This window comes from Malurus melanocephalus, unplaced genomic scaffold, assembly GCF_030028575.1.
Source record: "Malurus melanocephalus ecotype Western Australia unplaced genomic scaffold, MMel_1.1 scaffold_13, whole genome shotgun sequence".
Classification (NCBI taxonomy): Eukaryota; Metazoa; Chordata; class Aves; order Passeriformes; family Maluridae; genus Malurus; species Malurus melanocephalus.
The window spans coordinates 3,339,913-3,352,512 of record NW_026623245.1 but is presented as its reverse complement, the minus strand read 5'-3'; the positions used below and the strand labels follow the sequence as shown (position 1 = coordinate 3,352,512).

The 12,600-nt window shown below is 37.6% G+C and overlaps 1 protein-coding gene across 1 annotated transcript in view; it reads right to left on the bottom strand.

Moving 5' to 3' along the window:
* LOC130582697 (protocadherin Fat 4-like) overlaps positions 1-12,018 on the bottom strand; it is a 34,873-nt gene extending 22,855 nt beyond the window's left edge. Inside the window, exons 1-13 of the mRNA XM_057381568.1 lie at positions 12,015-12,018; positions 11,068-11,228; positions 9,473-9,571; positions 9,060-9,149; positions 8,263-8,373; positions 7,471-7,587; positions 6,356-6,446; positions 5,691-5,800; positions 4,712-4,819; positions 4,253-4,411; positions 3,233-3,413; positions 2,153-2,286; positions 220-1,155 (exon numbers count right to left, since the gene is read on the bottom strand). Coding sequence (XP_057237551.1) covers positions 220-1,155; positions 2,153-2,286; positions 3,233-3,413; positions 4,253-4,411; positions 4,712-4,819; positions 5,691-5,800; positions 6,356-6,446; positions 7,471-7,587; positions 8,263-8,373; positions 9,060-9,149; positions 9,473-9,571; positions 11,068-11,228; positions 12,015-12,018 — 2,301 coding nt within the window. The remainder of the gene's footprint in view (positions 1-219; positions 1,156-2,152; positions 2,287-3,232; positions 3,414-4,252; positions 4,412-4,711; positions 4,820-5,690; positions 5,801-6,355; positions 6,447-7,470; positions 7,588-8,262; positions 8,374-9,059; positions 9,150-9,472; positions 9,572-11,067; positions 11,229-12,014) is intronic.
* Between the last annotated feature and the right edge of the window lie 582 nt (positions 12,019-12,600).

The window sequence follows — 12,600 nt, the reverse complement described above, 5'->3', positions numbered from 1 at the left end:
CAGTAAACTATTTTGTACAAGATCTTATCTTCCTTGGTTAGGGAATTTTTACTGCTGGCTCCAGAGAAAGCAAGACAAAGTTTTCATGAGCCAAAACATATTTAGTGCCAACCATTTAAGAGATCTCTTTTTGCCCATCCACTACTATGCTTTTTTGCTGATTAATAGAGAAAAGCATGTCATTTTGATTTATCAGGATGAGATTAATGTGGTACCTACCTTGTCCTTGTCAGCAACACTGAATGTGTAGACAGGACTTCCCTTCTGATGGTTTTCAAACACAAACACATCATAAGCTTCCTGACTGAATTCTGGTGGGTTATCATTGACATCTTCTATTTGAACAACTACAAGAGTTCCAYTGCTGAGACTCGGCTGACCTCCATCTGACGCCTCCACTTCCAATTCAAATTCATCTGTGGTTTCATAATCCAGCTGCTGGCTCAGGCTGAGCTGGCCTGTGCTTGAGTCGACAAGGAACATGGGAGAGGAGGTTTGAGGTCGCTGCTCAACAATTCGGTACGTGATGAGGGCATTGGCCCCAGCATCCCCATCAGCAGCAGACAGTGTCAGCAGTGCACTTCCCAGCTCTTGGTCTTCAGGGACCTTCACTTCATACCTGCTGGCTGAGAAAAGCGGGGGGTTGTCGTTCACATCCTCGATGATGATGGTCAGATGGAGAGCTGTCGACAGCACGGGTTGGCCTTGGTCACTGGCAAACACTGTTAGGTTATAGAAACCTTGTTCCTCTCTGTCCAGCATCTTTTCCAGGAAAATGAATCCTGAGCTGTCAATGTCCATTTTTCCTTCTCCACCCTTCAGACTGTAAACCACAAACCCATTAAAGCCCTCATCCACATCAGTGGCTGACACRCTGGTGACAATCGCTCCCACTGTCTCATTCTCCGAAATGGCGATGGTGGTGTTGGTTGTGCCAAACACGGGGCTGTTGTCATTGACATCTGTAACTCTGATGAACACCACGGCATAGTCAGTAATGTTTCCATCTGACAAGGAAATGTTGAGAGTGTAAGTTTTCTGGGATTCGTAGTCCAGAGGAGCTGTTGTTGAGATAACTCCACTGTTGTTGATGGCAAATGGAGCAGATTCCGTCATATCAATGGATATGTTAGGGTTTAAAGCCTCATACTCTACCTGTGTAAGATACAGCATATTAGCAATAAATTATTTAAAACAAATGAACCACTCTCTGAAAAAAACAATAACCATTTTAACTACGTCCAAATTAATTTTATGGTTGATGTTGTGGCTTGGTATCAACTTATGGTTGATTCTGTGTCTTGATTTTTACTTCTAATGAATTTTCATTCAGMTACTTGTTAACTTCACAGATTATTTAAAAGAAGTTTAAAAATCAAGCCTCAATATGCAAARAGAAATGCAGAGGACTGCCTTTTATTGAAATGTGAATAATTAAAACACATAATAAAATAAAAGACTGCACTTTAAGCTTTGGTTCTGCCTTTATATGAAAAAGGGGGCAAATAAACTTGAGATGTCTGTAAACTAAAACACTAAACACATGAGCTTCTCACTGCTTTGATATGAGATCTCCCATGTATGTTCAGAAAAGAAGGAGCTATCATGGTGCATTCTGGTGCTCTCCTTGTCTGAGCATTTTTTTGATCAAGTGCTAGAACCTTCTTTCAAAATGCCTTAATGATATTTCTGTGATGAGGATTCTCATATCATGTCACAGGGTTTTAGATTTATCATAAGAGATGAGGGAATATTGCCTATGCCAAGCTTTGAGCCACTAAACCCTCTCTGGAGGGTGTYCAAAGTCAACAGAGGGCTATGCACAAAAATTTACTTTCTCAAGCAGTTCTGGGGTTCTGGTTTGATTTGGAGAGTTGCTTTGGGGATTTTTTTCATTTTTTTTTTAAATGTTAAATGGTTGCAGATGCTACAATTAAATTTTTGCAAAGGTTTAACTGGAAGCAAACCCACTTTTGTGGGTGGTAAGCTTCATCTGAAGGATGTACTCTGCTGTACGTGAAGCTTGGTACGTATCTATAACATCATGTAGTTGTCCATAACTCAGGGAGATAGGGATATTTAGAGCATATCCATCACAGGATTTTCTTAGAGCTGCCAGAGAGATAAACTTTATCAGACATAAAGTCCTTACTTGTACTACTTCAACAGGACCAACCAGCTCTTCTTCCACTGACACATTGTATGTTTTCWGAATAAACCGTGGGCTGGAACCTCCAGCTGCAAAGATTTCCACTGGCACTGATGAACTTCTTGGAGTGGTCCCACCTGCAGGCAAAAGGAAACAATTTTCCAGCAGATGCAAAAAACACCTACATCCAAAAAAAATCCAAACCAAACACTTTTCCATCAGTACTGCCTTTAATTTTTTTTTAACCCTTAGTGCTACTGTTATGGTACTGCCTCAGAGGTCTTCACCAGGACCACAGACAAGGGATGGGCTCTTTTTGTACCCATATTCCCCTCAGTACCCATTTTATCCATGTGGCCATAAATTTGAAGACATAGAGCTCATATTGACCAAACCATGGAAGAATCAAAAGGCTGAAAACCACTTTGTATTCTCATGCTACCCGAAGTGGGATACCATTCCTAGATTACATTTATTTCTGCCCTTACTCGGGTCATGAATATTCACTGAGTTCTCTGTTATTCTCAAAAAACAAAGAAAYCCTCAATAACTATGGCTAAGGAATGCTGCTTGTGCTGGTCATCCTAAAAACGAACTTGGCATCTCCAGTTTACCCACATGGATGTGCAAATAAAGGCCAAATTACTCAGCACATTTTACTTTCTGTTGACTCCTTATTGACTAATGAGTGAGTTATAAATTTTTCACTTCTGCCTGATCTTCTGTTCCCTATGCTGTGTAACACGAGCCAGTCAGTTAAAGGAAGATGTGATATTATATATATATATATATATATATATATATATATCTTATTTCACAGGTCCTTCCCACAGCCATAAAGAAAACTGATTTTCTATAGTACCATCGGCAGAAACAGAGTTTTGCCAGAGATGCAGCAATTACTTTGGATGAACAAGACTTCCTTCTTATCTTCAACAAACAAGAGCAGACAAAATTGCATTGTATTTTTCAAATAAAGTCTGGGAACTTATCTGACAGCATTCCTTCAAGTTAAAAACCAAACGAAAGCAAAACTCATCACGAGGACTAGCTGTGTTGACCAGTTCTAAAATCCTGTCTTACCATCAGTAGCTGTTATCCACAAGACAAACTTCTTAAGCTGATTGATTTTTAATGGGATTACTGTTTTTAAACTGATTTGTCCTGTGGTTGTATCCAAGTCAAAGTGCCCATCGTTATTGCCACCAGCTAAGTTGAAGCTTATTTCTCCATTTATGCCATCATCTGGGTCATCAGCAGAAACCTGGAGAAAAAAAAAATTACTCTAGTTTCTGTGCTTTTATCATGCTTCTATCCAATTTTACCCCATTTTAGATATAAATAAAAATCAGGTAGATATAGCTGCAGTTAAATTTGGTTGTGCCTTTGARTCTCACCTTTCTATGTAATTCCTGGGTTAAACCAGTGACAAAGTCTGCTCTTCRATGCACACACAATATCATTCCAGCAGCACGAGCAAAATCCTGCTGCTRTGGAACTCATGTGAATTGCATCAAGTTTGTGTCTCAGAGAACTGGTTTCACAGTAATTCCAAAGTCACTGGAGGTAGATTGTTCAAGAGATTTCATCAGGAGCCATGAAATCTGCACATCTGGGTATGAGCATTGCTAGTGACTCCCCCTAGATCCCAACTCCTGTTTCCTATTTTATTTGGTTAATTTGTTTATTATGTTAGAAAAAGTATATTGTATATGAAAATTATGCCCAATGCTCCAGCATTCAGCAGCCTTTCCAAAATATTGTGCCATTGTTTCAATTCCTGGACTCTAACAACCCTCAGTTTTCATTAAACAGTTTACAATAACTGAATTAAATAATCTTATTTTCTGTCATATATTTGTGGAACTCAGGATGTCCACAGCACCAGAATAAAAATCCTTTATAATTTATTCCCTGGTCTGCAATAGATTAACGTATCCAGGACACTATGATTATGGATCATCAACAGCTTTGAAAAGAAAGGTGGATTGTTTCTGAACTGAGAGGAAATCAAAAAAAGATTCCCTACTTAATAGAACCGTTCCACAAGTGAATGCATGCATTCAGCTAAAAAATGTCATATTTGCTTAGTATTTCTAGTACCTGAAGAATGGCCATTCCTGCAGTCATGTTGRTATAATATATATCTTGTCTATATGGTGTGTCTCGAAAGGTTGGGCTGTTGTCATTTTCATCCAGCAGCAGTATGTTGATAGAAGAGTTCACCTCCTTGTGAGGTGGCAAATGATCTCTAGCAGTGACCTGCAAAAACRATGCMGTGAAAAGATTGTGTTGTTCAAATGCATTTTCTGTRTGTAGCAAAAAGGATGAATGAGAATTACAATTYGAGTAAACTGTGTCACCAGTGCTATTTCTCTCCTGTTAAATTTGGAGTGAAAGTCTGGATTTGATTTTCAGTTAAGCTGCAGATCCATCCTAAAGGTTCAGTTTCCTACCAGGAGAGATCAGGTGTCACCTGCTGGCCTCAGGTTCACCTCCTTTCCTCAGGAGTCTTAAAAGTATTAAAAAGTCTTTTAATACCTGTAGGTGAATGGAGGGTACCCTCTCCCTATCCAGGAGCGTGGAGTCCCACACAGTCAGGATCCCAGCTGGACTTAGCTGGAAAGGACTGTCAGCTGGAGCGAGGGTGAGCATTCCCTGGAAGCCTCCCTGCAAACAGGAAACAGATTTGTTTTAAATAGGGCAATCACTGAGCTAGTCCCTTAGGATGCTTTCTTCTTTTTTTCCACATGGGGAAGATTAAATTTTCTGGTTTAATTGAGATTACAGTCTGTCCTGTCCCCACCCACACGCCCCCCCCAAAAAAATTAAAAAGACAGAGAAACAAACAAATAACATGCAAGAAATAACACACAGGTTGAGAATAACTTGCAGCTTTGYGCCCATTTTGTACTTTGGCATTTTCAGATTTGGGAATTTGTGCAAGCCAGAGGAGTTCCAGAGAGCCAAAATGTATTCTTTTTCTGCAGTACTCTACCTCTCAAATTTGCTTTGCTTAAGCACATTTAGGTAGACAGAAAAAAAATTCTATTCATGATAGCTGTATAGCACAAATACATTTTATATTATATTTCAGAAATGAAATATTTGTAGCAGCCATAAAAACACTGTCTTTTACCTCGTCTTCATCAGTWGCTGTTATTTGAAGAACTTCCATCCCATTTGGGAGATTTTCTAGAAGTGAGATATTGTAACTTGATTGWGACAGAACAGGATCATGGTCATTCACATCTCCAATAGTAACCAGAACTATTGCATCAGCTGTTTTGAAAATATTGTCCTGCTGAGCTGCCTAGAAAATGGAATTTATAGCTGTAAATTCCACACCGTGGTAACAACAAGCATAACACAAGGACATGATAACTGCATATTTATAATTAATTAATTTTTCCTTTATTTTGATTTTTAAAGGACAGAATGGAGCCTCAGTACTAATTACTATGAAAAATACTATTAACAGCAACTTGGATTTATGTATTATTGTCTGAAATTGAGACTGAAATACCAGAACAATCTGTACCTGAATGCCCACGACCAGATTTGGACACAATTCTCTGTCAATTGGGGTCTTTACTTCCAACACTCCAGTGTCATCAATTGAAAAGTTGTTGTTATAGGCTGGGGGGTTCACTGAAAAGCAACAAATGGGGAAAGGTTAATGAGAACAAACCCGAATGTCCCATCTGTCCTTTTTATGAGTGTTAACTTCTCAGCCATAGCAAAAATGAATAGATATTTCACATAAAAGTCTGTTTTTCAAACACTCTGTCCTCAAAACAATTCCTAGGAAATTCATTCACACTTCAAGAGACTCAAATTAAGCATTTCATAAGGTTTTCACAATTCCTTCAGGAGGAAGAAAAGCTCCTGATGGAATTATCTCTCTAGATGGTCCTGAATGCAAATTCTTTGATCAAAATTCAGCCTCTAGACTGGATTACACTTGAAATCAGGAATTGATTTTTTTATTGGAAGGAGGATAAGAATATCTAAACTTTTTAGGAGCAGGTGGACCCTTCCATAGTGACTGAGAACAGGTTGTTTTAGCCCATGGATCAGCACTGCAGTGAAGTTGTGTGCACTTCAAGACATCTCCTGCACTTCCTTATCATTCTCTCCAGTAACAGGCAAGTGAATCATCAGGAATTACTGTGTCAATGGCTAGAAGAAAATAAAGGCTCTTACCTWGTTTGATGCTGTAAACTATTTTTTCATTTATACCTTTGTCTCCATCTTGAGCCAGGATCTTCCCTGGGAGAATAGACAGAGGACCCACCTAGAAAATATTCATTAACCTGATTAACTTGAAAAAACACACACATTAACTTCAATTTTTTCATTAGATAAGTCACTGTTTTTTATGATAAAAATATGCATTTTATCACTGTGATCCAGAAAAAATTCTTTCTTTGCCATAGGTGCTTTACAGAGGAAAATTATGACTGGAACACTTGATGGATTCACTGTGTTTGAGAAACRCCAGATTACGAAGCTGCAGTCACAGATGGAATTTATGTTAAGAACATTGAATATTTCAGTTCCATTACTCTCCTGCAAGTCTATACTGCAGCCCTAATAAAAAAAGTAAATTAAAAGATAAAAATATTCAAGAAGAGGTRAGATTATTCCTTTCAGAGAATTAAAGATGAGCTTCTAACAAAAGGGACACCAGAAATGTCACTCTGAAAGTATATGTGGTTTAAAATAAGTTAACATGAAGGTAATGACATAGAAATTGGGAGAATAAAGATAATGAACCTTTTTAATTTTAGTAGATTCCTCTGATAATACTATACTGTTGTTTTTTTTTCTTAATACATACAGAAATCTGAGTGAAACAAATACATTCCACCAAGAAATCTGTACTCTATATAAAAAAAAAAGTTACAAAAGTAATATAGACCATAGATTGCCATTCAGATCCTTATTTTTGCTCATCTGTATGCAGTATGAAGGAATTACACTATTTAAAACTAATTAATTTCAGGACACATGGACAGCCAGTTGCCCTTTCAAGTTTACAATAAAAGCCCTGTTAGAACAGGAATTTAGGGGTTTTAAAAAAAATTGCCCCAAAATACAAAATAATCTGTTTCTATCACAGAAAATTCTATGCTTCATATATAACATGGCCTTTTTATCTGGTYATTGGAGGTCTACAGCTGGTAACTTTTCCACCAGTCAGCACAGAGCAAAGCAGCCCTCCATCTTCAGCTGCTCAGGGATGAAGAAACCTTGGAAGAAAAACAYCATGGAGAGGGATATTCTATTTACAGCAGCATTTAGTGAAGAGTTTTTACCTGGTTTTCACTGATATTTCCATGGTACACGGATTGACTGAAATAGGGGTTCAATGTATCATAATCTCGTACATTAATTATTAATGATGCAGTGTCACTCTGGTTTCCAAGTTTTTCCTGCATCCCAAGGGAAAGAAGAAAATAAGAAYTATTGTCATGAAAGAGTCATATCTCAATGGGAAATACAGCAGAATATTATTACATATATTTTGCAGCATTTTTAACCTGAGAACYCTCAGTCTCTCAGACCTTTTTATTTCTGGAAATCCAGTTATAGCAATAAAACTATGAACAGGTGATCTTTCTTTAGTTACTCATTTTCTATCAGGCACATAGAAAATAATAATAGTATATTTGCTACATCTGTATTATTTGCATATCACAATAATCCTTGCAAAACAACTTCTTTTTAGTTCTAAAAGAAAACGAAGACAAATACATATTCAAATCTCAATAAAGACAAACAAAAAACTGGTAAGATGAAGCAAAAATATGAGAGATCTTCCAGAATGAATAGGTGAAAATGTGTTACAATAGTGGAGAATGAATATGTACAATATTAGAGAATACACACAGAAAGAAATTTGGGTAGGTATTTGAGAGGAAATTTAAGCAATGGCTCAAATACTAAGAATGTGCTACTTTGTCTGYAGTATAAGCCAAGTTGCAGACACAACTTTTGGGTTGGGAACTCCCAAAATCGTAAATTTGTAGAAACTGGGCTGCCTTAATAAAGGAACTACCATTGTAGAACTATTGTGGGTCTCATTCTTCTTTTAATTTATGTCATACCTTTGCTTGGACTGTTAAATTGAAAAAGTTGACCATGTTGTAATCCAATGTTTTTTTCACTGCGACGTTTCCATCTCCTTCCCTTATAGAAAAGTAATCAGAGTTTGGGCCCTAGTAAATGARTAAATCAAATATTTAGCATGATTGATGAATAAATCAAATATTTAGCATGATTGATGATGAAATAAATTTTCTTTTCTCTTTTTATCGCATTTATTATTGGGCTATTTTTTGTACAGGTCGAGGAATGCCTCAACCACCACAACTGGGAAGAAAAATGCTGATCCTCTTCCACACAKTCTATTGTCTCTCCCATCAGTGCCAACAGAATTTCTATCTGATTTATCTTATCCTACATACAGGGGAATGGCATCAGCTTCCCTCCACCAGGCACAAAAGGAGCAGAGACAGCAAGCTCAGATGGGATGATTTCCACTGCAGATATCTGAATTTATTTGAAATAATCTTAGTTCAGTTGTCTTGAAGACTGGAGATCAACAGCAAATCAAATATAAACTTTAAAAAGAGGGGAAACAGCTTTCACTGTTTCCCGTTGATGCTACAAAGGACCAGTGAGTTCCTTAGCTGTAGCTGAAGATCACAAATCATTCCACAAATATTCAGGTCYCACTGCATGCCAGGCTGATCTTGTGGTGTAATTTAAAAAGTCTCTTGGAAGTTTTGCAGATTTTTAATCTTCACAGTGCAAGGGAGCACCCTGGGGATCAGGTCCCAGACTATGGATCTATGAAAYACAAACTGGTGCTCGCAGTTTCCAGCTAACAAAGGTCACTCACCCAAAGACTGTAAGTAAGGAGGCTGAATTCTGGTGAAGTATCATTATCCTTAGCTTCCACTTTTATAACTGTGGAGTTTACTTCAGCTACCTAAGACAAAAAAAAAGATCATCAAATGCTCAGTCACAAGCCCCTTTCCATATCCTTCCCAACTTGGAGCAGGAAACTTATGCCACCTGCTTAGTAAATCACTTCCCATAGCCATTTTTGGCTGGGAATTGTCTCCATCACCCCATTCCCACAGCTGTACGTGCAGCCCAGCCTTTCTTTYCCAAACCCATGGGAAGGAGCAGGTAAGTCCCAGAAGGGTGCACGTAATGAACTAATCCCAGTGTRGTCACATTAGAACGTCCCCAAAAAGTAATTTTAAAATATCATAGGAAAAAAAAATATCAGTATTTGCCATAACCCACCTCTGATACTGAAGCAATATAATTAGATTGTTGAAACTGTGGAGCATTGTCATTTACATCTATTAATTCTACAGTTCGTCCATTCTCTATCTCATCAACCTTTGGWGTGAAAGCAAAAACACACGTTAGAAATGACAACAGTGAGGTGGCAGCATTCTGCTGACATTTAATTTCATATTAAATGAGATCCTCAAAGAGACATTTCATTAAACTACCATTTAGAATTAGGGAATAGAGAGAATTAGACTAGCATTCCTTATGTATGATTCCAAAAATTAACTTTTTTAAATTTACCTTAGTTTCCTGTGAATAAAAACTCTCCTATCAATCAGCAGATTTCAACAAATTATCTTCTACGAGGTACTCTGAAATCCCTGCATCATAGCTTTAAATTAAATAGTATTGCAAAAAATAATCATTTGCATTAAATTAGACAATAAATAGAATTGATAAGGCATGGTTTGTACTTACTTCTCCAGTCTTTTGGCAAACAACAGCATACCAGAGAATTGTACCCTAAAATTGAACAAACAAGCCAATAAGTATAATAATATAATATAATATAGTCTATGAACTAATGATTATCAAAGAGCATTTATGCCAAAATTCTACAAAATTWCTTCTAGTACTGGAATCCACAGGTGTGCTGTACTAAAACACTCTGCTTAAAATTAACACTCGGTTAAATAAATCTGCTTAAATTTAACGCTTTGGTAAATATTATAAAGTTTATTTGACTGCATTCATCTACTACTGATACCCACCAACCTCTGTACCTGACTCTCTCCTTAGAAAAAAAAACAGAAAGCAGAGAACATGTGCCAGAAGCATGAAAATTGTTTAATCCATTTGGAAAACATCCAAATGAGAAATGCAAATGTAAAAATGCTGTAAGGACATTTTCATCTATTACAAGCATTGATTGTAACAGTGTCTTTCACAATGTGCCTGGTCCAAGTCTGTCAAGTACAGAGCTACTCTGAGATGGCAGCATCCAAAACACCAATTCAGTGCTACTCTGAAATAGCACTTGTGTGAGAAATTGTCTTTATTTACTCTGMAGTACTGCACCATTTTCACATTCAGAGGCAACTTCAGCCCGGAAAAACATTGTTACTGCTTTCTAAATTCCTGTTAGTTCTCCAGAGCAAGAACTGCCTAAGAAAAGGATCTATCCTTTTGTACATGAAGCAACAGAGGCCCATAAATCTATCAGTGTGTGAAGTTAAGTCCTTATGATTAAGGATTACTTTCTACCAAATTATACCTGCTCTACTCAATTATATCTGCTCAATKAAATAATTAATGTTCCTGAGAGGTGAGGGCACCTATCATAATGCATATTTACAGCTCTCAGTATAATACATGACTAGGAAAGAACCTGTCTGGCTGTTAGATGACAGGGAAGTGTACAGTTATAGGAAATTGGAGACATTTAACAGATATTTCTGAGAGCTGTATACTGAACTGTATTCTAACAAGTCACTTTTTTAAAACACCAACCTGTATTGTGAGAAAATGAACCATAATGCTATTTGCTTTCACCTGACAAGAAAACCTTGATCTCTAGGCTTTATATGCAGTAAAAATAATACCTCAAGAGCCTCRACATCCAGTGGGTTACGAGTCCTCACAGTTGCATTGCTAGATCCAGGATTATACACCAGCTCCACGTAAGCCAAGTGCTCAGGGAATAAAAACTCTTGCAATTTCAGGTTTACGTTGGGTGGGATATCTGTAATCCATTCTATATCACCTATAAAAGAAAGTGCAACAAATTAGATTGCTTAATGGAAAAGAAATCCATAGGTTCATTTCCTGTGTATTGACAACTTGATTACTGGTGACCTTTGGTTGCATTTCATATTATTTTGGCATTTTCAGCTCAACTGTAGATCTGTTAAAATCTGCTTAAGTACTCAGCAGGTGTATTGATACATTTTTAAAACAACATAAACCAAATTTTTCCAATCTATTCACACARTATACCCAGAATTAAAAAGCTTGGCGTAATTTACACCTAAATTTCCATCATTTTTTGGAATATAACTTTATGCTGCAAAACCTTTTTTCCCCCACGCTTACTGTAAGAATATAACGAAGTCCGGGAATGTAATCAAAATCAGCGATAGGCTGCACAGGATAAGTTTCAGTATTTTCCAATCACAAGGGCCTTTCACATATTTTAGCTGAATCCATCAGGCAGGTAGAATCTAGTGTGAATCTGGATTCAGGTGGAAAGTGTGTGGCCTCTCCCTTAATGTGTTCCTGATTGTACAGGACACAAACACAAAACATTGCAGCCTTCGAATCAATTCTTATGTGATTTACTACAACCACACATTTAGGAATTATTCTCCTGAAAATATGATGATCTATTTGTAATTATCAGGATTCCTGGTAAGACTGACTGTCATTGCAGTAGTGTGTGTACTACTTGCTTGGTTGAATACCAAATCTGCTTGAAAGTATGTGGAAACGTATCTTTTTAAGCTACCCAGCATGATGCCATGGGCAATTTTATTTAATAAAATTCCCTTACTCATGTCATCAAGACATTTGTGTTTATGGAGTCATATTTATCTTCTCATGGAACACATTGTGTGGATTGCAAAGCCACAATCCCCTCTCCTTTCCAAAGTCTTTCCTGAACAGCCCAAATATTCCCCACAATTTTCAGGAAATTGCAAGCTGTGTATCTTTTTTATCCACTGGTTTTGCACTCCATCACTACTGATTTAGTTTAGTAAATGCTTTCTGTAACAGTCCCATCTCTAATCTCCAGACAGCCTTGTGCTCTTGGTCTCCAAGTGTTTCAGGAACACAACCTTATCTTCTTCCAGCGGCAGGGAGTGTCTGGAATGCTGTCTGCTACCAGCCCAGAGACACTGGATTTTAACTGTGTGTGAGGAGAAAGTCCAGTGAGCTGGATACGCAGGGCTGGGTCTCAGGGGCACAGCTTCGTGTGGCATCACCCTGACGTGTGCAGTGGTGAAACTGCTGGAAGGAAACCTTCCAGGAAAACCAAATCCACCTTTGCCTGCTGCCATAGACTGTCTAGTCTTCCATGCAGAGCTGGATATATTTAGTCAGTCAATATCAAGCAGCTGCCTTGGAAACAGCATTCC